At 41.6% G+C, this 26,615-nt stretch overlaps 1 protein-coding gene across 2 annotated transcripts in view; it reads left to right on the plus strand.

Moving 5' to 3' along the window:
- ARHGAP6 (Rho GTPase activating protein 6) overlaps positions 1-26,615 on the plus strand; it is a 335,243-nt gene that overhangs the window by 158,925 nt on the left and 149,703 nt on the right. Inside the window, exon 1 of one of the 2 annotated variants that reach the window (XM_065862641.2) lies at positions 9,551-9,925. The exons of the other annotated variant lie outside the window; for it this stretch is intronic. Coding sequence (XP_065718713.1) covers positions 9,881-9,925 — 45 coding nt within the window. The 5' untranslated portion in view covers positions 9,551-9,880. Of the gene's footprint in view, positions 1-9,550; positions 9,926-26,615 lie in introns of those variants that run through there. 2 annotated transcript variants of the gene reach the window in all.

A 26,615-nucleotide genomic window follows, 5' to 3' on the forward strand; every position in this document is an offset into this window, starting at 1 on the left:
TAAGGCCAATCAAATAGTGCTTTTCTGCATGTTTTACTAAGAGATGAACAAGCGATCCCATTTATAGAGCATACTACATGTTGACAGGGCGCATTACTTCATTTTGCCGTATTGGCAATTCGAGATCTTAACAAAACAATGCTGAGGTCGCTCTCATTCTGTATTGCCATCCTTGGAATGCGGCTTGGGTTTTCATTAACTCTGTCGCTACAAGGTACCGTGGATGGAGGCAGATTTTATAAGGGGGGAGTAGTAAACATGAGAGAGCAGAAAGTTGTAAACAGCTTAAATTCTTTGTCCTATGTGGATGAATTCCTTTGCCTTAACTCACTCTGGTGTTCTCAGCATCTTGTGGACACTTGGCCTAATTGGAGGTGAATGGGTGGATGGCTCACAAGGGCTTTGATACCTCCCAGCTGTTGTGTGGGGAGAAGTGGTCTTAAACGTCTGTAGCCATAAGCTTCAATATAAACAGTAAAAGTTTGGAGATTCAGCTCAGTGCTTGGCTCGCAGCATTCTGGCTCTGCTTAGGAGCATAGATTGCATACAGGACCTCTTCCAAGATTTCCCCTTAACTTTTCAGTCAAGGGAGAAGGACAGAAAGGGGGAAAAAAGACCACAGTTCTGCTTCATTGCTGCATTATTGCCACTTTCTCCTATGCTAGCTTCATTGAAATCACCAGTATTATCTCAGTTTCAAGCTAGAGTAAAACCGTGGTGAAGCTTTCCAAGGCCTTTTCTGTATGTACATTTTTGTGAGTCTTAGCAGGACAGTTAAAGCAATACAAGTCACTTGAGAAGAATTTAACTACAAAGGAACCGGGCGTCCTTATTGCAGAAGGAGAACAGGCTCACAGGGGATTCTTCAGAATAGCTGCAGTGCTTTCAATTCATAGCTTACCTTTTTCCAAAACAATTGCCTGAGAATAGGCCAGCATTTTTATATGACCCAGCCTTTCCCAAGCTATTTTGCCCAGAGGGATCTTCCCCTCCTCGATTAGCACAAGTGTCATTGCTCAGCGCTGTGGCCTCACCAGCTCTGGAGCTGGGAGGCTATGGGCTGTGCCCTGCTTTCACCTTCCTCCCACTCCTGCAAAGGCAGTAGCCCCAGTTTGGGATATACTGGAATAACTGCATCCAGTCTAGGAGGGATTCGGTATACTTGCGTCAGTAAAGGATCCTGCAGCTGAAAACAATACAGCTCTGCAATCCGAGAAACTGCGCTTGGATGATGGTGCCTGTCTTACATGAGTCGTGCTTTCACATTCCTGTTGCTTTTTTAAAATCACTTTCTCAACAGCGCTTGCACTCGGGGCTGCAGTTTCCAGGTAACAGGGAGCACCAGACGTCCAAGCGCTGGGTGATTTAGCCTTTCACTGAATGCCACTGGGACGCAGTTGTGAGCACTAACATATTATAACCCTTCAGTTAAACGCAGATCTTCTGGGGTGAGGACTAATTTGTGAGAGATGCCATCTCTATGGCACAGCAGTCACGTCTGACAGAGCTGTCGTCATGACTGCTGCAGGATACAACAAAAGTGCAATAAATACACCTTTTGCTGTATGTTTACTGGGCTGCGTTTTCAGCAAGGTGCACTGCTCGGTACCGAGTTAGTCCATGAATCCTCTTGGGTAAGGCAGTGATCCGTTTTGCCTGGACATATAAGAGAGGCCTTCTTGGAAATCCCCTCCCCAAGCTCCAACCATTGTGCATTTTGGTTTATATTTTGGGAACATGTGAAATTGAAACAGGCTATCCAGCCAGCTGGACAATTTGTAGTTAACACAGTCATTCTTTCCTTTGCATAGCTCAGCTTGTTGTAGAGCTCTGTACATGTGCCTGCAGTGGCAGCTTCTACAGTGGGCACACACTGTCAGCATCCTCTGTTGGGTCTGAAAATGAATTCAGACTTCCATGTCCCAAACTCTTTCAACTCTTTTGTCTTTACAGAGTAGATCTTTAGTGACTATAATGGGGACCAAAACACCTAACTTATGGATAGGCACTGACGTAGCTATTTGTATCTGAAGGTGAATCCCACCTGGAACACTCATATATAGTGGTGGTTTTGTTGTTGTTGTTGTTTTCTCCCCACTATCTACTTTACAATGGCTTAGGGTAACAATCATCCAGAGTGTGTTAAGATGCTACATTTCCCCATCTCTCCTTTGACTGCTGAAGTCTGTTCCCTTGTATTCTCTCTCACTTGTCATGACAGGTCAGTGGAACTTCTATGCCTGAATCATTGGTGGTTGAAGTTTCTTACTAAAGACCAAATATGCTTTGATGCTTCTGCAGCCTTGGGGTGAAAACAACGGTGGACTTAAAACCAGAGAAAGGGATGCTTGAATAAAAGTCATTACTGCTTAAAGCCCTCAGAATGCCATACAGTGAAACTGTAACCATACACTGAAATTGTAAACCGTACCTGATTTTCAGAGGAAAAACTGATTGTGATGTAAATTGCTAGAGCACACTGTAAAAATACTCCTTGCTAACTCAGTGGACAGCCATATATACAAGTTTAAAATACCACATGAGGAACTCATACTGTGAGGTTATTGCATGGGATTCCATTTTATAAATACAAAAAAAAAAAGACTTTTCAAAAGCCATTAATCATGTCAGTGGGTAAAAGTTTGATGCAGAGGAAAAAGCCAGTTTGCTGGCTCTTGAATATTTTGTTTGCCACTCCTTGAATCCACTCCTAATCAATCCAAGAAAACTATCCCTGGGTTACAAGCAGGCTGCATGGAGACTCTGGGTTTATGACTGTGAGAAAATCCTTCTGGGCTGTCCCAAAGCCCAGGCCCTGGGACTGACTCAGAGTGTATATTTTTGGTTAAGTCTGTCCAGTGATCCAGACCAAGATGCAGTGATCCTGAAAATTTGGGGTTCCTATTTGTAATGCAGGCTGCCTGGCATAGCTGCTCCGCAGTGGGCTCCCCGGCTGTAGGGCTGGCTGCCTGCCAGGGCTTGGCACCACCAGAGGTGGCACTTGCCAGTGCCAAGACCTCGGGGCATCACGGGTCTGTGGCAAATCCTAATTCCGTAGCAATTCCCAGGCCAGCTTTCTGGCTTCCCAGGCTCCCTGCCCTGGTGCTGAGATGGACTGGGATGCCTCCCAGGGACTGTCACTCCCAGGGCAGTTTGCATGAGTGCTCCCCCAGGGCTCGGAGGAAAGGGGAGTTTTTTGTCAGACTCATTGCTGAAAAAGCAGTGGTAGTACCCAAGCAGACTGCTTCCTGATTTGTCTTTTTCTGGCTCAAAACAAGGGTAAGAATTTACAGTTCACAAGAAGTTTTAAAATGTTGGCTTTAGACTCAGTGGGATGAAAGTCAAACTTTAAAATGCAAAGTTCCTTCTCAACTGGAAAACTAGCTTTTCAACCAGCTCCAGTGAATACTACGAATAATAATACCCTGACTCTTAATTTACAGTTGAAATCGAGAACACAAGGTCCCTCTGCTTATGTGATCCCCAAATTATTGACAACTATTATACAAAAACATGATGTTTGTAACCACTTCACATATAGCCTGAAACCTATTAAACAATGACTTCATTTGAAGAGGTTTGTTAACATTAAGAATACTATTATTGTTGGTCACAAGAGGTTTGGTCTTGTTCCAGTCTTGAAATAATTACTTTTACACTGCAAAGCTGGTTTATGAATTACAACATTAAATCAAAATGTACAGTAGTCACATTACTTCTTTTTTTATTGTGTAGTTACTCCTCTTCATGGATTTCAATAATCTTATACTGTCCGCAAAACCATTTTGAATAAATTGTAGGTTTGGGGAAAAAACCTTGCCCCCCTAAATTCTTGTCAAATATCCAGATGGTAAATTTAAATAGAAGCCTGTGCTTGTATCTGTCATTGGTAAGATTCCTCTTTCAGAGGGAGTAAATCATGTATCGGTAGATGACTTGTTTCAAGTTAGTGAGTTTTTTATTTTTATTATACATCTGCAATTTTTATAAAAGTCATATGTAATGAAAGAAAATTGTACTTTTCTCCTCCTCCAGTTCTCAGAAAACATTTTAGGGAGAAGGATAATTGCTAGTGAGAGCTCAGCCCAGTAATGCAGTTTACAGTGAACGTGAGCTGCAAGGAGATAAACAAAGGAAGAAATACATGGAGATCTACCCGCTTTCAGGAAATACATGAAGATCTACCCACTTTCAGGAACTAGAAAAATCTTCCAGTGGGTTATTGTTTTTCCAGATGTGTATGATTTGCAGAGATGAGACTTCACTGAGATTTTTGGCTTGTATGCTTAAGACCCTTAAGCTGTTTTGAAACTCTAAACCTGGAAGTTATGTTTGCTTTCATTTTTTTATGTTCATCTTCTCCCCACCTTTATTTTTTCACCTTATTCCTGACTGCCATTTTAGCTTGTTCCATCAGCAAGGAAAACCAAACTTTAAAAAACAAAAACAAAAAAGACTGAAACTGTCATCTTCAGGCAAAGCAGTGAGTGGTCCCATTTATTTAAATTGCAGCCTTTGAGGAGAGAGAAAGATGGCAGGATAACTGGTAGTTTCTCTGCAGCTTTTAAACCTGAATGAATTCTAGTGACCCACAGGGTAAATGCTAATTTTTGCTGAAAACCTATTTTATGTTACTTGATAGAGTCATATTTTTTGATTTACAAGTCAGTAGTTTGGGGTTTTAGTTTAAAGATATTCTAGTGAATTTTCACTGATGCTTGAGATAGATGTGCAAACACAGAATGTGAAGTGATTGAACCTTTTTCTAAAATACAAGTCTCTTAGATTATTTGCCAAACTACTGATAGCACAGCAATACACACAGTCACATACAGAAGGTCATACAGAGGCCTATAAATTAAACAGTATAGTGATTTATGGGATGAAAAACTGATGAATGTGGTAACTAACATGAAACACCTGAGTGAAATTCTGGTGACACACCAGTACTAATGCACTTTCTTTAGGGAGAAGTTTTCCCCTGTGATTTCTCTGTGAGTTGTCCATTTCTTATACCCAGTGCTTACCAGAAGAGCTGGCTTTGGCCCTGGGGCACATTGCCTTGAGTCTCACCTTTCCCTGGGGCTACTTTTGCATTGGTGCTGCTTGGTCCCATCAGTAGCTGCAGATCCTGCTGACCACAGGCCAAGTGGGGAAGGGTGGAGGGGAGGGTCCTCCTCTAGGCGTTCACTGATGCTATGCCTAAGAAAACCTGCTCCTTCCGCCCCTCCCTACAGCACAGGGTACAAGCTTGAGTTAGGAATCTACAGTCTGGTTTCCTCTCTTGGGCTTCAGAGAGGAGGACAGTGCAGGAGTGTGAGGTGGGTGTGCAGCAGGGTACACTTCGTCTCAGCTTTTGCACCACCCGGTGCAAGCACAAGACGGGGGTTTGTTTCTGGGGAACACAAGCTGCTTGGTATCTACTCCCAAGGAATAAAGCCCAACTTTCCTCGCTGCTGGTATGAGCAGTACTCAGACAACTGCACTCGTTGAGTAAGAGTGTCATGCTCTTCTAGTACATTAGATCTCACATAGGGGAGGTTTCAGACACCTAGGAAATTACAATGGATTTCTTTTAAAACAGCATTTCTTTTGTCTAAGCAGATTTATGTCACTGTTGTGAAAAAGCATTTCCACAAGTGAGATGGCACTTAGTTCTTCATGGGCATTAAGTACTGTTTTCCTTAGTTCTGTTACAAACTGGTGAGAAACTGTCAACATATTTTGATAGGTAGCAAATATATATATATTTTTTTTTTAAATTTAGTTCTGAACAAAGGATTTTTGCAGTCCATTATCCCTAAATTCTGATTCCTTAGTTTCTATTTTTTTGTTTCTAGAGCTTTACATATTTGATTTACTTGTCTGTCATGTTTTCTCTCACTTCTTTTTGGGAAATAGACTTAAACGGTAACTTGTAATGACCAAACGAACATTTGTCCAGAATAAGAAAAGTGCTAATTCCCTGAGGAAGAAGTGTGCTGCCAGTATCACTCTTGGCCCTGATTCAGCAACCACAGAGGCAAGTCTTTTCCAGATTTGGAGTCAGCTCTGTGTGGAAGCTGCATTCATGTCAAACAAAACAAGACCTTCTTGCTTGCTGGACGCCTTTTCACCTGAAGATGTCAACTGTTTTTTTCACCTGGTAGCCCCTGCTTTCCACAATGAAAAGAATCAAGACACCATGACTATTAAGGATTTTTCTGAAAGTCAGAGTAAGATTTAAAGGCTGATCCCATAGCTCCGCTCCCAGGTGGGCTGCCCCTTGCTTAGCTGCAGATGCCTGAAGGGCAGACATCTGAACTAATTGCCATGCACTCCCAGTGGAGTGAAGTAGGCACTTCAATTTATGTCACCTGTTTTAAATGTCTGCTTAGAATGACATAAATTGCCAGATGTGAGTAGTTCTTCCTGTGGACTATGGGAGCCTGAGGTGATAAAGCTGAGATGTAGATTGTAGATGTTCAAATACAGGTGAGACAAATCCATTACTGCCAGAAGGATCAAGCTGGCTTTGCTCCCATAACAGAGTGGATTTGGACATTTTTTTCCTACCTCATCTGATGAGACATCAGACAACTTGAGTCACTAGTTCCAGGAGTCATAGTAGAGAATTCAGTTCTCCAGAGTTTCATAATTGTGTGCTGTCTGTAACTGTATAGCTAGTTTCCTTTGTTTAAGAGCAATTAGTGTTGAGAAAGCTCATAGAGTAATACTGGAAAAACAAAACCTGGCTTCATTAATGACCAGCACAGTAAAATTCAATTACCTACTCATTTCCCAGCTGCTGTGTTGTAAGTAACTAAATTTTAGATGAGACTTTGTTAATTCTTCTTTGCTATTGTCAATAGCAAATGATAAATAGGAGAAAAGGAGCAAAAGTTCTACTGTCATCAACATTTGCAAGTGTAAAGCACACATTACAGACTCTTGAAGCAGCGTAAGGAACAACCACAATGGGAATCACAGAAAGCACTAAAAAATGCAAGGAAGCAGTACCTCATGCAATAGAAATAATTTAAAATTAATTACTGATTTTTTTTTCCAGTTTATATTGTTTTTTTCTTGATTGAGTAGCCTTGGAATGAATGTGCAGGAAATTAACATATGCTTTGTATCTTCTGTTAAGAGAAATTGATCTGGAAAGTTTACACTTCCCAAAGTGAGCTGCATGCATTCCTTGGGTCCCCATTCTCAGGTAAATAAAGAAGGAAGGAAATTTGGAAGGAACACCAGGGAGGAATCATAAATTAATTTGAATAAGGAAGGAATGTGAAAGGGGAAAAAGTAGGTAGAACTGCTGTGAAAGATCTGTAAATTAATCCTAGTTGCTAAGTGGCTTAAAAGAGTGCAAGCAACTGAGTCATACCGCTCAGTCAGTTACTGCTCATTGCAGACCAGGGCTGTGCTCCAAATCCAGTGCAATTTGAAGTCAAATAGACTCCTTGGCCCCCATAAACACAGTATAAGCAACCTTACTAGTCATAGCCACCATAACTTGCTTTCAAAATCCAGAAAACCTTCATTTTAAGGTCTGGCCTTTGAAAACGCCATCTGTGATTAGCAATTAGTTTTAATTGTTGTTCCTAGGTACACAAAACTCTTCAACTGTACTATTGAATTTCTGATAGGTGCAATTTACCAAAATCTTTAAGATTTCATAAATGAAAATACTTAGAAATTCTTTTCTCCCTATTTTTCATATTGTGTGGACAGACAAAACACGTCTAGTAAACCTGCATTTTTCTGGGTTGACACCAACTCCCCTGAACTGTTAGATTTTGGCCATAACTCTTTCCTTGTCATCATAAAAAGTTCTACCACTTTCTCTGCTTGCATATTTTAAAATGTTCAATCTTAGCTATGCTAGTGTAAAAATCTGCCACTATTACAAAGGTACTTCCATGCACACTCCTCTTCTGACCCCAGTATCCTGCTCTCAACTTGACAACCTCCCGCTTCCCTTTGTGCCAGCTCTGGCACTCATCTCCTCCCTTGGAGATCTGATTCACCTGCTCAATGCTAAGAAAACGGAGTGCTCCATTTACTGCATTGGTTTGTGACAAGCAGGGAGGCAGAGGCAATGTGTGGCTGGGAGTGGGGGGATGAAGAGGGTTACAGGAGCTGGATTCTACTTTCAGGTGGCAATGAATTGCTAGGTCAGACGAGTTCAACCTGCAAAACCTCACCTTTCATCTTTTCCCTCTCTGGCTTCTCCCTCTGGGGCATTCTTTACCTTCCTGGTTTTATGGTTTTCTCCCTTTTCCAAAACTACTCTGTTTCTTTTAAGTTTCACATCTTTCCCTTTGCTGGTCTTTTTCTTCTCTACCTTCCAGTTAGGGTTTTCTCTTCTCCTCTATACTATTCTTTTCACTTTAGGGTATTTATCGAAACATGGTTCCCCCACACCCCTACCCATGTTTTAATCCTGACACTTTGCATTTCCTTTTGCATTGACCATTTTCAGAAGACACGGCTAAAAAGGTGGTGATGCTGCAGAGTTAGAGGGTAGAAATCCTAAACACCTTTTCCCAGTCTTGTTCACTTGCTTTTTGTTGCTTTCTGTGGTCAAATGCCATATATCAGCAACGCAGGGGGAAAATGATGTTTGGAGTCAGAGCATATGCAGGATTCTCAGGTTAAAACTATCACCTTGACATGATTTAAAATGGTGGATATGTACAGTTTCATTCAGTTGGGTACTGCCTTCCTGTGCATTCTCTCCAACTGCTTAAGTATCTACCCTGCCTTGTTTTCCAGGCAGGGCAGTAACACAGATCGTTCACTCAGGAGACAAAAATTGACTTTATGGGCAAATGCAGATACAATATTATTTGTTCCTGCCAAGTTAACTGAAAATTACCTCCCTGTCCATGGGAGCACTTAAAGGTGATTTCCTCTGCAATAGGAATTGAGGCCATTGAAGATACGTAACTGGAGGTTTCTTGGATACAGTATATCATCATCAGAGCAAATCACACAAAAATCACTTCTAATTATAACACAGCAGAATGCAATTTTCCTTCAGAATGTGTTTTTGCCTTCTAGAGTTTTGTGTAAATCCACATTTATAAAATAACAAAGAGGTCGTGAAATAGTGTTTCATTTTTCAAACCCTACGTGTTCAAGGATCATGAGCCAGCCCTCCTAAATAACGCATTTGTAAAGATGTGAATTAGAAAGTTAGTTTCATTCGTTCCTCTCTCCTTAACCTTTAGGTCCCTCGCTTGCAGGACTGGGGCCGCCAAGCTCCAGGTGCTCTGAGGTGCCGACGCGGACTGCTCGGATGCTTTGCCCGGGGGAGGGTGAGAAACGGGACGGCTACAGCCGCCGCTTCAGGACGGCCGGGGACTTGGGGCAGCGCCTCCACGGGGCACCTCGCCCGGAACCCTCTGGCGGGCCGTGAGCGGGCGTCGGGGAGAGCCCGAGCCGGGCACGGAGCCGCCTCCCGTCAGCGATCCGGGAGCCCCATACCGCGTCGCCCCCCCTCCCCGCAGGGAGGGTTCCCTCCGCCGCGCCGCCCCGCCCCGCACAGCGTGCCGGTCCACAGGTGCGGCCGGGCTGATCGCAGCGCAGAGAGGCGGGCGGGAGAACGGCCCCGCCGCGGGGGAGTCACTGGCGCTGGGCGGGAGGACTGAAACCGCCGCCCCTCCAGCGTGCGCGGTGGAGCCTTGTCCTTCTTCTCCCGCGGCTCCGCCAAGGGGCTGCCGGCTCCCGCGGCGGGGCGGAGGCTGAAGTTGCGAGGAGCGGCGCCGGGGTACGCGGCCGGAGCCTGCTGGGCGGGAGCCCCGCGTCTGCCGCCGTCTGAGGGCAGAGCAGCGCCCAGCGCCGTTGCAGGCGCCGCCACTGTGTGGAAGGAGCGGCCCCTCTGTCCGCGCCCATGGGGGACTCGGTGTTTAGTGAGAAGGCGGCGCTGCGCTACGCGGTGAGTGCGCAAAGGGGCTCCGCGGCCGCGGAGCTGCCTGAAACGCGGACTCGGGGGACGGCGTGACCACGTGTGCTGTGGGATGGGTGCGTCCGTCAGTCTGTCTGTGTGCGCGGAAGACGCCCCACGGCATCGCCGGGCGCGAACAGCGGGTTTGTGGGAGGCCGGTGTCCGTCCTGCCTCGGTGGAGACCCCGCGCCCCACTGAGCTAGCGGCTTCCTTCCTTCCCCTCCCTCCCTTTCCCATGTGGGAGTTTCGCGCTTCACTGGAGCTGACATGAAAATATCTTTTAAATATTAATAAAAAAAAAGGAGTGCGGTGAGATCCCAGCCGTGGGATCCAACAGAAGCTGTGGCGGTGCCACTCCTCCCAGGGAGGCGGCTGGAGGAGCTGGGTCGCTTTGGAGGAGTCCCGGGAGCCTCGTCCAGCGCCACCCCGCACGTTTGGCCTTTTGCTCTTAAACGGGCTGACGGGGTGAGCCCCCGGCACCAGAAGTGCTCTCGGTAACTGGTTCCGGCACCGCTCCCGCCGCATTTGAGATAATAACACCATTATTTTATTATTTCCTTCACAAGAGGTTGTGCTGTTGAGAAGCCACTTCCTTTCGACCAGCCTTATTAGGAGCATTTTCTCGGTTGCTCCGGCAGAAAAAAAAAAAAAAGCCGCATAAAAACAAGCAGCTGGGTCCTCTTCTGAAATCATAAATAAATGTTAGCACGAATAGTAGCATGCGAGGTCTGATGCTGCTCTCGTTTACACTCATGTAAATAGTGAATAATTTTATTACCGTTGATGAAGTTAGGTGGGAGTTGTCAGTCAGAGCAGACTTGACTTTTCTGCTCCTGGTGAGTAGGGGTGCTGGCACTGCAAGGGAGCGTTAATAAGTGTATCACCTATGGGATACACTGCAATATGCTTTTCTCACTCGGTTCGCTTTGATTCCTTCAATATTGCCCATTAAATTGTATGCCTTTTAAAAAGTCTTTTGTGAACAGTTTAGAGTAGAAGAAGCTGTTTGGTTTTTGGGGATGATAATGTAAATGCTTCCATACCCATTCAACTGCAGGTATTAGTACACTCAGCTACTAAAGGAACACTATACCTGTTAGAAGCAATGGCACATTGTCTAAAACCCTCATATAGAAGCAAGTTTTGTATCATGTATGAGTAGCGATAGTGATTTCTCCAGAAAATTAATTATCTTGCATCAAGAGAATCGGAATCCCTTCTTTTAATAGGGTAATTGCCCAGTTCCTATTTAGACACATAGGAGACCAGTGACAGTCACGTCACATGCTGGCTCCATGAAACTTTTATTACTTCCTGTGATTGTGCTTGTCAGTCTACCATTAACTGCTAATTACAAACACGTTATTGTTTCTGTCAGTTGGGTATCAGTCCATTTTGTTGCCCACAGCCAGCAGCAGAGTTTGCATTAAGTTCAGGTCAGCAGGCATGCAAAGAAAAATGCAGGCTGCCCACCCACCACAGATGTCCAGTACCAGTGTTGCAAAACCACTGTTCTTTGATTGCTGTATATTGCAGCAAAGAGGAAACCATGCACTTAAGAGTAGTACTTTAAAATAATTTGTGGCTATTTTAAGAACTATTTCAACAACAATGTAACAACACATAGTTACATCTAGGAGGTGGCTTTTGCAGGTGATGTTACTGGTTAGAGAATATGGATCTGGATGCTGTGCATTATCCATGCAAATGCTTAATGTGAAGACTATGAATAGCCTAACTGAAAACAAATGCTTGTTGACTTGAAGGTAAGCTAAGACTTCAGAGCTTTGTTGGATTGAGGCCTCAGTAATTACTGCTTAAATGGAACTTAGTACCATTCTCGCTAGCTTTGAATAATTTTGCGGTGGAAATACAAATCAAGTTCTTAGATTGTTTTGATAACTATGAGCTCAAAATTGTACAGTGTTATAGTATTTAATAGCAATTAATGTATTGGCAGAAGAAATTATAGTGATTTCTGTGGTAAGTTTTTCTGCTTTTCAGGACTGATTATTAAAGTTTCATGATTTTCACAGAAATGCATAAGAAAACACCTTGGTGAAGGTCAGTAGTGTGCTTTTGAAGGAAATCTCCTGACTTACCCTGCTGGTGTGGCTTGGTTCATGTCTCTGAATAGTCCTAGAGCATCTGAACTGGCAAATGTGCTTCTGGTGCTGCCCAGTGCCTGGAGGGTATTTGGGCCTTGGGACCAAGCTAGAGTAAACTTGAGTGTAAATGTCTGAAATTCATACGGTTTGGATATTGGGTCTTCTGTACCAGCTCCTTCCCTCGATAATGTGCTACTGCTGGTGCAACATGACAATGTAGCCATAAATACACATGCCATTGCAATTCTGAAACTTCCTAGTGTATTTGCAAGCATACCTTATATGAACAAAGACTTCGAGTGTAATGTCCGTGGGAATGGTCACATAACCTACAGCGCATTTGATCCAGAGTATAGTAAGTGTGAGTGGGTCGACTGATAATTATGTCACAATTACACTTTGAACTCAGCATTGATGCTGACTAACCAAAAAGTTACAGTAGACAAGAGAGGCAATTTTAACCAGCTGAAACATTTTTTTTTTTTCATTGAGAAATAAGTTAAAAGAAATCAGCTAGCTGAAAATGAATAAAAATAGCTTACTAAATGGGGGAGTAGGTTAGGAAAAAAAAAAGGAATTCAATTTCTAGTTGTAGGTTAGTTTCACCTGCCCACTAATCATCCTGCTGAATTCACTCTGATTTACAAGCTATTTTTGGCATTGTGATGTTTATAATTGATACTAAGATCTCCAAATGTTCCGGGAACACTTTTCAAATTATTTCATTAAGAGGAATGGTCTCCTTCTTGACTTGGGGTTTCTTCCTGTTGGTTCCTAATTTTTTTTTTTTTTTTGTTAAATCTAAGCAGCACTAACAGGGGGAATTTAAAGCCTCTTAATGTATTTTTCGTTAAAACGTCAGAAAGCAACGTAATACTTTACTTTAAGAGACACATTGGTAACTTGAAACATAGTTTTTTTACACATGTATTAAGAAAAGACTCAAAATAACCTCAGGTGTTGCACAATGAACTGGCCCCTCAGTGGTCCAAAGCAGGAAGCCTGAAGCATGATCTGGATTGGATTCAACCCTTTTAATCTTGGTGTAACATCTTTAATCTTGTTCTGTCTTGAAACATTTACCAGAAGGGGTTTCCCTGAAGGGAAAGGATGTTTTCCCTGATGAGGAAACTCTGTCTGTCTTTAACCAGAGAATAGGAAAAATTGGGAGGAGCTCGGATTTGGAAGTGCCTGCTATGACCTGATGGCCATGAAGATGTGAGACTCTTCCTTTGGGCCAAAAACCGGGAGTTCTAGCAGCTGGAGTGGAGGGGGAATATGTGGGTCCCTGGAGGACACAACTATGAGTTGGTTTAAGCCTCTGAATCTGTCACGTCCAATTCAGATGTCAGAGAGTATTTTGGGAAAAGAAGAGTTTTTTTCCCTGCCTCCAGCAGTATTTTGGACATTGTCTTGTGTGTTGGTTCAGCCTGTGTCCAGCTGACACTTTGCTGGTGGGATGACCAGACATGGTGCTCACTCTTACCATCTTAAATCCTTCAGTGTGCAGGGAAGGATGGAGGAAATAAAAGAAACAGTTTGCAAGGGCAACTAGGACACTAGTGAACTGCAGAATGCCTTCTGGAGCACAGAGAGAATTAAAAAGAGGATAATGGACATTTTCCTTCAGTATTCTAGTTGTAGTAATGCTAATTGTTATTCTTAACAAAATTAGATTACAGAATAATTCAAAGTTGAATAGCTAGATTGGTGGTGACACTGTAAAAATGTAAGCTAGGACTGTAAAAATCTCTTTGTGAGGAGGACCCAAGCACTGACATCCTCCTGTGGCCTTGCTTGCATTTTGCAAGAATCCAGTTTTGAAGAGTTGTTTGCCTTTCTGCTTTCAAGACATGCTGCCTGATGACTTGAGCCTTCAGTCTCTCACAGATTTTTAACAACAAAATTACATGCCACAAGCAGTCCAAATTTACTGTAGCAACTGTAGTGAATACTACAAGTAATTTACCTTGCAGAACTAATAACTATAACTACGGCTTTCACCTAGACTGTTTTTCTGGTTTCTCTCTCTTCCCAAGGGGCTCACCAGGAAGAAGCAGCGCAGGAGCAGAGCAGACTGGTGCATATTCAGATCAACCATAATGTACATTTGCATCAGGTTTGGTGAGATGAAGGACAGGTTGTGGGATTCAGGCAGTGCTCGACATCAGCATAAGTTTTTGCCCACCAAGCTCTGTAAAGTGAACATCTCTGCTCTGTAGGAGACAGCTGCATGTTTTCTCATGTGCCAAGTACTCAAAGGCAGAGTTAACTAGTTAAAAAAAAATCAAGTAACTCTGTAGGTGTTTTCTAATTAGAAAATTGTGAAGAATACTTCCAACTTGATCAGATAAGCAAGTTACAGGAGAAACAGTTAGCAGTAGAAGAATGATTAAATGTCAAATTTCTGGCATCCGACTCTTGGATTTTATTCATCGGAGGCTTATGCTGACCTCATGTGTGTTGGACATTTTGCTAAAGGAATATGATTTCTGATCACTGTTGAGCTGAATCCTTCATTCTTCATTTCAGTGAAATTCCCAGTGCTGGTGATGATTCATGCTTACACTTTTGCAACATTTGAAAGTGCTTTTATCGCTAATCTCTAAAGAGCATATATAAATATAGGAAACGAGCACTATTTGTCCCTCAATAGTGAACACCAGGGCCAAGCTTTGATTGATATTGATGGAATCTGAAGTGTGTCCAGCCGGCTTTTATCCACTGTGCAAAGCGGTTGTGAGTTAATGCTGCAAAGCCAGGATGAGAAGAAGAGAGGATGCAAAGAGCTCTTGTGTGTGTCATGGGGTTTTAAAAAGTTGCAGAAAGTAGATTTCAATTCAGATCAGGTCATATTTCTTACAGTGCTTGAACTCTTAATGTATTCCTGGGGCTCTCCACGCACACACACGCACAGGTACTAATGTCCTTTCTCTCGTGTACAGAAGATGGGGACAGATGCAGGACGGGTTTGGCAAGGCTTGCTAGACATGGAGTCATGCTAATGTGGTCGTGTTAGTCTACCTCCAGATGTTGGTCAGGAATAGATATGGCCTAAAGTATGGAGAAAGTGGCTGCCATGTGTATAGATGGCAGGAGGTAAATCTTCCTTTTAATTGGATTTCTTTGCCTGTCTTTACATAGTATAATCTATTGCTGCAGTGCAATTACAGTTCTTGTAACAGTCCTTGCAAAGATGCCGTTTAATAAAACTCTATGTGAGTGGAGCTTCAGGGGTATTATTCAGAGGCACACAGCCATTCAGCTCTGATATGGGGCGTGCTTCCCTGGTACAATTTATGTTGATTGCGCTTCTCCAAGAGGGAATTTAATGAACCAGCAACAGTCCTTTGTAAAGCTGCTGGATGGATGAGGTTTTGTGTTCACGGTGCTGAGACGTCTGCCTGAGCGGCAAGGTCACGCATGGCTGAAGTCAGGAACCTGTGCCCAGAAGGAGGGCCAGCCATGCAGATGGAGGGCAAGATGAGAACTGAGGATTTTGGTCTTGGTCATGTCCTTTTTTTGTTGATGTCTTTTTTGAGTAGAGCACTTGTTCAGTCTTTTAAAAATTATTTATTTTTCTGCATAAATGCCTATGTTACTAAAAGAACTGGCATGTGGAAACACATGGTAACCTTTAGAAGATGTTCAGATGTGAAGGTGGTGTGATACAGAACTACCCTTACGGAAAATTGTTAGTTTCCATGTAGTTGATATTCCCCTCAGAGGCTGATGGTTTGTATATACTTTCTGTTTTCCAGAAACTTTTTTGGAACTTGCAAGTGGATTTTTATATTTTTTTTCAGCCTGAAGAGTGAAGCCAAGTAAATAGAAGATGATTGAGGTCACAGGTATATTTAGGTAGTTGGTTCTACTTTTGTTTATCTTCAGTTGCTAATCAGTTATCTTTTATACCCCAGTGTGTTTGTATGGTACTGTGAAGAAAGGAGGTTACTTGCTTGTGATACTGGTTTCTGTTGACATAAACCTACTATTTTTGCTGGCCACAGCTCTTCAAAACTTATTTATTCAAATTTCCAAATAAAAGTAAAACCTAATGAACAGTCTCTTTTGCATCACATGCTTAGAAGGTCCTTTGAACACTTTTGAACTTCTTTCATCTATTTAAGTGCCTCTGTTGTTCACCAAGTAGTACACTTACGCAAGGGTGATTTGTGGCTCTTGTTCTAATGGAATACCTGTACCTGCAGCAAAAATAGACCTGAACTCTCAGTGGCTTGGAAAAGATGTATTCAGAGTTCAAATTTCGCACTATTCCTGCCTTTCTATATTTGAGAATATAGAAAGCCATTTAATTCTGTGCAGTGAAATGGCTTTTTCTTGTCTAGGGAATAAAGGTGTGCATGCATTGTACTGCTTAGAAAAGGTATCTGACAACCTTTCTGTAGCAAGCCTTGGCTGATGAATCCACATGGTTCACATTTGGTTTATCTAAAGGGTTGTCTGATCTTAATGCTCTCCTGGGAGATGCCTGAGTCTTATCAGGCATGGCTGACTCAAAAAGAAAAGTAAGTAATGTTTTACTTTCTAATGAGTGCTATCTAAGTGTTATCAACAGTGCACAGTTAAAAGGATTTCCTGAATATATCCTCTAGTAAATAAAAAAACTGTTAGGAATTGCTAATGGAGAATTGAATATTATAGCAGTACTTGAACAATACTGCCGTCTATTTAGTTGCTAAAGGAAATGTAAGTGAAGTTTGAGTTTATTCAGGCTACAGTGCCCTCAGATATAAGTGCTGATCATAACTATCTGTAAGAAAGTCAGCTGTTATTTCATTCTAGAATGCTTTACATTTTTGAAGCAGGTCAATGAATCTTTGGAAATCATACCGATCATTTGATATTTCATCATATAACTGAGTTGTTTGTTTTCAAATAACATATATGTATATATCTTTGTGTCTTACTTTATCTGAATCTGATTATCAATTGCCTTTGCTATGCTGCCAGGGAGACAGATGATCCTATGATTTTATGGCTGCTACGGTGCTGTGTAATTCCACTAGATCATAGCCAGTCTTCACTATTCTTGTTTACTGTAGATGATCAAGTTTTTTGAAATCAAGCATCTTGAATGACTAAGTATATCTATAGGTGCCTGGTGCGTAGTACTCAGACTTTGGCCTGAGTGTCTGTATGTCTTGAAACTTGCAGTTATTTTCTTGAGGTGTTGATAAGGGTGTAATATTTGCAAAGGTTTACAATTTAGAAAATTGATTGCATTGTCTGGGATGTCAGGTTTGATTTAGAGACCTGGATTAGGTGGTGTTTAATGTTGATTATTTTTTCCTTTTGCCTATTAGTTTGTAAAAGCTCCTGTTATGCTCATCTGTACGTGACTTGGCATTTGGATTCAGTATCCTGGCAGGCTGAAATTCTCATTTGAGCAGATTACTGTATTTTTTCCAGTCTGGTCCTATTAGTAAATATTCTGAGGCTTGCAAAGCACTTTGTTAAAACACAAGCTGTGGAAAAGAATCTGAAGATCATTGTTTGATAGATGAATTTAACCTTGCTTAAAAACTTGGAAATACATTTATACTTTCCAGGTGGGGTCTTCAATGAGCATAGTACATAGTGCTATCTTTATGAAAACCAAACCCAACCCCATAAACAAATTGTGTAGGAAGGAAACCATAGGTACTTTCAGCCTGGTCCTGTTCTTGCTGAAATACATCCCGGCTCTTGAAGCAGATGTGGAGTCCAGCTTTGTGCAGAGGCCACACCCTCTGTTTCTCTTGGCAAATTGTCTCGCGTTCCAGTGACCCTTTGGGCAAAACATCCTTTAATTGGTACTGTGGCCTTAAATGTTTCATTTTTTTTTTTTCTCTGTGGCAAATTTTTCATGTGCTATATCATAGCAGGCTGTCATTAGTATTTGCATACTGTGATTATCTACCCCTTCAGTGTCAGCTTTTGTAGCTGCATGTATTGAATGTTGGAAATATTATCCATTTCCATTCATTTATCTTGGATAAAAGCAACTGAGTAATTTATTTTGGTGCAGGGTACGGTACTGAGGAACTTGTGGCAGAATGTCGGAGATTTTGTTAGTATGCAAGCAGAGATCTCTCTGAGTAATTGGGGAAACCCCTGATTAGCTGGTTGCTTCCTCTCCCAGATGCCTGCTTCTGTGGTCTTGCCTTGTAAGTGCTTTTGTACTTGGGTTCAGAGCCCATTCCAGCATCTGAACACATCTGGACAAATGGTAGAAACAGGTGGTAGGAGAGAAAGAGCATGACTTGGCTTTTTACTGGAGGGTGGATGTCTTTCAGAGTTGAAGCTGCTGAATCTTTTACTACTTGTGCTGCCTGCAGTGTCTTGCAAAGGTAAGGGTAGGAGCAATGACCAGAGGGGTTTTTTTCCAACCTGTATGAGAAGTGTGAACCTCAGGAGCTATCCTTCTAGTGAGGGACGTGAGACATTTAGGTCTTAGGGATGTGAGATGTTCAGGTCTTGCGAAGATGTACATATCTCAATGGCATATTTTCACTGGCGCTATGTCTGACCTACACCTGCGTAGCTGTCAGCATCATTTGGGTGACAGGCAGTGCATCTTAACCATTCTGTTCAGCTCAGGAATCGGAGGTGACACTTTCTAGTAGGGAGCTGCTGACCTGTGTCCTTGTCACCCCAGAGCTGAATTGGTGTGGTGCTACACATCTGGGGCATGTTAGAGGGACACTGCAAGTGGCTGATAGTAGAGGTGTAGCACCACCTCACAGCTGAGTATGGCATCCCTTGCTTCTGCTTGCATGTGATGTACCAGAAACCTAAACCATCCAGGAGCAAAGAGCAAAAGGTTTCACCTGCTCCCATGCAATGTCATGTAAAACCATGGGTCAATCCTCTTCTCAGCATGGCCTGGCAGTTCGGGATTTAAAACCACCAGGCTTTCCAGAGGGGGTTCGTAATCCCTGCTTTTCAACAGAAAGTGAGCTCCTGCTCCGTTTGTTGAGCCTCAGGGCACATAGTTTTTTCTCCCAGACAGGGATTTTCCTCGATGCATTGTACTGGGCTGCTTTTTTTTCATGTGGCTGGTGAGCCCACAGTTGGATGTTCTAGTTGCAAGAAATTAAGTTGCTGGTGATGAGCTTTGTTTTCAGAGTTAGTGAGGAGCATCAGTATGAATTCCTCTATAAATATTTATGGATTTTATTTTTTGCATGTCCTTGTCCTGAAATGTATTCAAGAGGTCTTATTTAGATTGATGTAAATCTGAAATTCAGTTTAAGGCCACAGGAAAACAGACTATTAAATGCAAAGTTGAGAAATTTATTGCTGGTGTACCTATCTACTTCCAGAATGCATCTGCATTTTAGCCAGGATTTTCCATGCGTGACTGCACAGCCCATATGACGTAATGTTGAATTCTGTATTTATGGGAATTTAAGGTGATACAAATGTTGCAACAGGGCAGAGTTAATCTCCATCAGAATCACAGAGGAGAAGAAGGGTGAAAAAAGAGCCAAGTATTCAGTCCTCTCCACAACTGTACATTACTCTGTCAAATGTTTTTGTTACTAAGTTTAACAAGTAGAGTGTGAATTCCTTACATTTATTTGCAGAAAAGATGCTGTTGTCCATTCTGGTTGCTGATCAGTTGATGATTTACCTTCTGGCTAATTTGGGGGGGGCGGGGAGGGGCAGGAGAATTCTCCCTGCTGTGAGTTCTCTAATGGAGAAGAGTTGTCCCAGAACAGGTGATTCATTACCTCAGAAGTGGTCCTTGCAATTCTTTAATTATTTGATAGGCTGTAGTCATTGAAAGCATTCCTCGATACAAGATATTTGGAAGTCTTTTTACATGAACTTGGAGGGTATGTTTGTTGCCAGTGGTGGTGAACAAAACCATATGTTTTTTTTTCTGGCTATAAATTATAAAGTTGTAGTAGTGTGCCTACTAGACTGTAAGTTAGACTGAACAGGAGTCAAGATTGTAGCTATTCCTGCACTGGAATTGAATTTGGGTTTTCCCATAGTCTGTGTCACATGCTTTCGTGTCGCTTTTCATTTATGTGTTTCTGTCAGCTGCTTAAAGTCATTTGCATTAGTGCAGACTTTCTCAAGACCAGGTAAGCAAGACCTATTTTCGTGCCTCTAAATACGTCATAGTTGAATTCATACATCTTCTGTGAAGTGACGGGAACAGAATGACACTTGGTTCTCAAACTGTCTTTCAGTGACTTATAGGTCTACACAGGTGAATTTGAAAAGATGCCTTTGTTAGGAACCAGTCCTGTGCATTTAGCATGCTGAAGCCTTGGGCTGTGGGTTTTTTGTTTGTTTGTTTGTTTTTTTAATTTCTTTCTCATGTGGTGCTGCCAGTACAAAATACTCCGTAATTGTTACTGTGCAGCAAAACTCCTTTAATGCAATTGCAAACTTTTGTCTCTGCAGGTCTGAAAATGCGGGACTGAAAAAGGTGAAGGGCAGTGTTTCTGTCTCTGGAGCAAATAGAGAGTAACTGAAATGCATATAAAGAGCAGAATATCTGATGAGTAGAAAGCTGCTGTCTTGCGGGGTTTTGTTTGTTTGTTGTTGTGTTGTTGTTGTTTTGAACATAACCCGGAAGTGTTTGGCAAGAAAAGTTACTGCCAGGAGGCCCTTACAGTTATCATCGATTACTATAAATACAGTACCTGTTACCTTAACTGTCACGTAACATTAACCAGAGTTGACTTATATCTTTCTTTTGACTTATTTTGTACCAGTTGTTTAAATCACTTGCCCTTTTTGTAGAACTCATGCCTGAAAAAGGAATTCCAACTGAAGAAGAAATATTGAACTCCTTTCCTTTAAGAACAAGTTTCTGAGGACAGGTTTTTTTGTGATTTTTTTTTTTTTTTTTTTTTTTTATTTCTCTGAAATTCTGTCTCTTGGAAGAAAATGAGAAAATGACCCACTGTGAATTATAGATGCTCTGTAGGTCATATGCGATGATTTCATAAAAACTCTGTGCAGAGCGTGCTATCACTGCAACTGATCCTGTATTGTTTCTGGTGGAGTATTTATACTTTTGAATCAGTTTTCTGGTCTTCACAACATCTTTGCATTATATTTATTTTAACACCAATCCACTATTAGTAATTATTTACTTTAGTGTGTGAGGTTTTGCAAATTAGAACATCTGTTTCACTAAAATTCACAGGAAAAAGCAGGGTTTTCCACTTCTCCCAGGTTGTGTGTGTGTGCTCATATTTAATTTGCTAAGACATGTTCTCCAAGGTACATTTGTTAGAACTGACATCTTAATGCCATTCTCCTTTGTTAATTATATTTCCTTTAATTTGGCTGATGACATTTTGCAAGGTGGGGCTTTGGTTTGAACCCTTCAAATTAACTTGTGCTAGAGGGCTTCACCTGTAAAGATGTCAAAGATTGATGTTAAAATGATTCCCTCTTTGTTTTTCCCTTTGTCTTACAGGAGTTGTCATTGCACTGTGTCAGTTAGTCTTGTGTTGGGGACACTTAGATGTTTGATCTCTAGCCTGATCCATCTAGCACTGTTCCTCTCTTAAGGGCACTAGGCCAGGCTAAATCAAGGTTTCATTTTACACAGATTAAGGTTTTGTTTCTACTATGTATTGCAAACACTCTGTGTGAAGTTTTCTTGAAATGCTGCAACTTTGCTCACACTGAAGTCTGGGGCCAAACAGACTTCAGCTTTACTGAAAGCAGGTTTCAGTTATTTCAGTCCCAACATTTACGTGACTCCTTGACAAGGGTGAGGACGGTTTCAGTGTTTCCAGGATTATTTACTTGGTCGTTATTTAAAATAAGTTTTTATCCTTTCCTTCTCTATGTTTCCATTTATACATGGCCTCTTTTCAGCTGCATCGAGTGTGTGCAGCCCCATGTGCCCCCTCTCTGTTCCTCAGCATAAAAAAAAAAGAACAAAACCAAACCAAAACCAAAGTGGTATCTCTCCTCCCTGCAGGCATCTGAATCATCTTTGGGTTATTATTGGGTTAACGTGTACCTCTGAGGTTTGTTTTAGATGCTGTGGAAGCTCAAGGGATTTTTAAATCTGTCTTTTATGTTTGGGTATTGTGGTGGTTTGTTTATGTTTGTTTGTTTGTTTTTCCCCCAAGTCATCCAGCAAATAACTTATACCTCATAATGAAAACTCAAATTGTGGAATAATTGGTCTTTTTCCTACCCTTGAGTGCGTCGTATACTGTTCTGTCCTATATGATTATTGCAGATGAAAACATGGGATTTGTCAAACAGCTCTTATCAGTTGTTTTCAGGAATCCAGTAATTCTCGTGTGATCAGGAAAAAAAAAAAAAGAATCCTATTTCTGTTCTTCATTTCATTAAAGCAGCATGTCCTTTCCATTTCCTTTAAAACCATTGACAATGTGTACTGCAAAACTTCGGAGTTATTTTTGTATGAAATGATACATTGGTGTATTCTGTCCTAGAGACACTAGCATTAGAAATATGTGTTTCTTGCTTAAAAAGATATGTTACAAACATGTGGTGTTGAACATCTGAAAGCAAAGTGGTGATCTGAAACATATCTTGCAATCTTAGAACTATTTTTATTAACTACATATCAGAAACGGAGCATACCCCTGTTTGAGCAACCATGCCAGATCCATAGGGTAACCTTTATCTTGCCCCTTCACTTTTCTGAGCATGTAAGTTCCATAGTTTTAATGGAATCAAATTTATAAACTGATAGGTGAAGAGCTTGTATGTAGCTTGTTCTGTAAAATGTTTAATGCATTTTGGGGCATTCAGAGGTAATAGTGTTGGGAGTGTGTATGTATGTCCTTGGTTTTCACAAATAAAGTTGTCATGTTCTTGGTGATTCATCTTGCCTTTTTTCTGGCCTTTTTTTTTTTTTTGTCTGAGTGATAGTACTATGCACTTTTTCTCCTAACTCAGTAGAATTGATATTTATTAAGAATGCAAAAGCAAGGGGGAAAATAGGAGGTCACATTTATTCTGGGATAAGTATCTGCAGTTAATGGAGCTACCTTGAGGAATGAATGTGTCTTGCTTTTCCTATTGTTTAATTCTGCTTGACCTGACCTCTAGCTATCTTTGTGGATCCATTTTAAAGCAAGCTTGAATGCAACTTAAACAGGGTGACTGAAGTAAGGCAACAATACATACTCTTGACTCATCACAGTGCATATTTAGGTATTCAGACAAATATTTCTCTTAAGTGTGATGCCTCAATCTGGCTCCAAGTAAGTAGACAAAGAAACAGGTCTTTTTGATCACATTGATCAGGCAAACGAGATCCTTTTATGTGAGCGTTCTTTGAATCTCCTAAGGGCTTCTCTGCTGAAAGCAGAAGTGGGAAAACAAATGGCTGTGTATTCCCTGTCACCCATCAGTTATGCCTTATGATGAGGTTGCTTTGTCTTTGAGGTTGTTGTCTTTGTCCGTGTTGTACTGCACGCAGTTCAGATGGTTACAGCCCTATGGGTGGTGCTGTCAACCTCAGTGATGGTTATAAATAAGCAAATCTAGTGAACACTGAAGGTCAGGACCATTCCTGCCCTCCTGCATTGACCTGTTTTGAGCAACCATAAGCTATAGGGATGTCCTCATTTGTTTCAAAAGAGGGAAGGGGTAACAGGATATTTGAGCGGACAGTATAGATGTGGTCTTACTGATGGTTCAGCTGGGTGTCTTCCTGAGCTCCGTCCTTTCCATTTATGGCAAGACCCTGGCCTCTTGGACCGGTCAGTCTTTGTTGCATGCTCTGAGTGTAATAAGAGTTCTTTGTATAGAAATCGTGCTGAAACTCAATAAAGGGCTGAAAAAAACCCTGTCCTCTTGTGTTTGATGAATCCTGAGTCTTCTCAAGTAATTACCAGGGGGTGGATTTTCATTAGTCCTGGAGATTGTCAGCTCCCAAACGCTTTGGCTGCAGCTTTGCTCAACATCACTGAAGAGCAGCACTTGGAGATTGAGTTACATGTTTATGTAGATTTTTCTGACTTATAAATGACCCTGCTGACACAGCCAGGTAAGTGAAGGCCAAGCCAGGATGTAGACGTACTTTCCCACCTTGTTAGCGAGGAGCACTGCTCAAAAGATGTTTCTTTAGGAAAAGAGTCCCCTGTAATCACAAGCATGCCTGCTTTACATCTTTCTCTTGTGTATATTTATTACAATGTATCAGTTACATATTTGTGTGCATTTTAATGCTACGTTTGTATATACTGTTCTTAGATTTCTTCTCTGCTGGAAGTACTTCACTTGAGGTCATCCACAAGATTACCCAATCACTACATTATGATTGATCTTTAACATGGGCATTGCCACCGCATGAGAGAGTTGAGCAGGCTTTGCTGGCCAGCCTCTGGAGGGTGTCACAGAAAACTCGCTCTTGCTAGAAGATGCTTAAGTTACGTTGCTGAGACCAAGATCAATTGTCTATTTTGAAATGTTTTCTCTGTGAGTACAGGCATTTCTTGTATCCTTTATAAAAGAAAGCAGCATGACATGTTCTCATGCAGGATTAGATTTGCTGGTGTAATACCTAGTTGTGACTATGGATTGTTGTGGGATTTTCAGTGTCGATGGTACTAAGACCTCACCTGTGAGTTTTGGACAATTACTTCTCTGAAATACTTTTCCTTAAAAACCCTATCTTTTCAGTGGTAGCTTTTGTCTTTCAACAAAAATAATTTTAATTATTAAGAAGGAAGGAAAAAAGAGAAAGTTGAGTTTTGACAGCAGCAGAAGTAATTGCATTCGTTCAGGGTATGAAAAGTATACCAACTTGGAGAAAAAATTTAGGGCCAAAATATATGTATAGGTAAAGGTGAATGTATAGGTGAACTTACAGTATTAACATTGATGCACTTGACTTTTACTCACAGATGTGCTTGCAGAAGGCTGCCTCTTCTACAGCATATAGACTGGATCTAATGCATAAAAAACCAACCAAACAAAAGCTTACGCAGAAGTTTTTCAGGTTGTATAATTGTTTTGACAGCTTGCTTTCTGTTGTCTTCTTGTGATGCTTGTGTACCTTTTTTCTGATTTAAGGTCAGAGCTGTGTCTGCTCTTTGGCTTTGTGCTGGGGGGAGGTTGTGGTGATCCTACAGGCCACTTCTTAGTCCTGCGGTTTCATACTTGTGTCAGGAGTCTCTGGTAGTTTCCTGGCTCCCTTACACATCCCGTAGGTTTTTACCCTCCTAAATGTATTTAAATTACTTCCTAAATGACCTCTGAAACAAGTACTTCTAGTCCTAGGAAATCTGTGTAGGTGTAACTTTAGTACCAAGGAAAATTGTACAATGAAGAAAAAAAAAGGAGAGAAAGAATAACATTTCTTGAGCTCCTTTAAATGTCCACATGCCCCTCGTTGCTTTGGTACACATCATCCTCCCATTTGTATTAGGCTTAGAATGTTTTTAGCACTCGCACTTTACTCTATTTCCTGGAGACTGATGTGATTTTACACTGCAGAGCGACTGGAGGAAATGATCTCTTGACTGAGTCTATTAATTATTGTTCCCCCGAGAATGTGTTTCTTCAGAAAGAATGGCAATAGCAAACAGAAGCAGCACTCTGGAAACAAGCTATTGCAATTATTACTCACGTGTCTGGCAAATTAGGGGACTGATTCTTTTCTCAAAGGTTTCAAAGAAGCATGTATGTTCTGTTTTGATGTAACTTTCTGTAAGAAAATCAGTCTTTGAGCCTGTAATTCTTCATACTTGCATGAAGCTTGGAAGTGATTTATTTGGAAGGAAAACATTTGGAAAGTTTAGCAAAATTCTACTTGGCCAATATCTAGGAATGTAAGACATGGGAGACCTCCTGGACCGTGGATCCCTGCCCCTTTCTGTGGTACGCAGCTACGTGTAATCCCCTACATCAGGAGTATTTACATTTATACAGTCCTAAAATTACATTTGGCCCTTTGAAGGCAACTGCAAGGCTGATGTGGCCCATGGTGAAAATGAGTTTGACACCCCTGCCCTACATAAACATGGCAGGCTCTGTGTCTCAGAATTATTTTTTTCTTCATTTCAGTCATTCAGCTGAAGGGCTCTTCCAGAGCTCCATGACTGATAGCCATCTTTTTTATATTGGCCTAAATTTATTGTTGGGGTAACATGAGCTTTTAGCTTAAACTGCACTTTTGCTGCCCTGGTATTTATCCAAGTTTTTCGCCCTTCATTTTATTTTGGCTAAGGAAGGAGAGCTGGTTCTTTGCTGTGGTGGACATCTTTATTCTGTGCCTATACCTAGAAACTCTCCTTTGCCCTTGATGCCTTCTTCAGGTGTGAGCTTCATGTTCAGTGGAAACAAATGGCTACTTGGGAGAGCAGGGTGACAGGAGCTCATATCATGGCCTGCAGTCAAAGAGAAAATGTCCTCTGTCCCAATCTCTCCTCCACCCCAACTATAAATGGAACTGGAGCTTAGCAGTTGATTTCAACATTGCAGTGTTCTTCATTTAGATGAATACTGCCCTTGACGACCTTTTCAACTCATGTATTTTTATTTATTTTTTTTTTATTTCCCATCTTTTAAATAGATGCCCTAATCAGCTTCATCCTGCAGTG

This window comes from Patagioenas fasciata, chromosome 1 (assembly GCF_037038585.1).
Source record: "Patagioenas fasciata isolate bPatFas1 chromosome 1, bPatFas1.hap1, whole genome shotgun sequence".
Classification (NCBI taxonomy): domain Eukaryota; kingdom Metazoa; phylum Chordata; class Aves; order Columbiformes; family Columbidae; genus Patagioenas; species Patagioenas fasciata.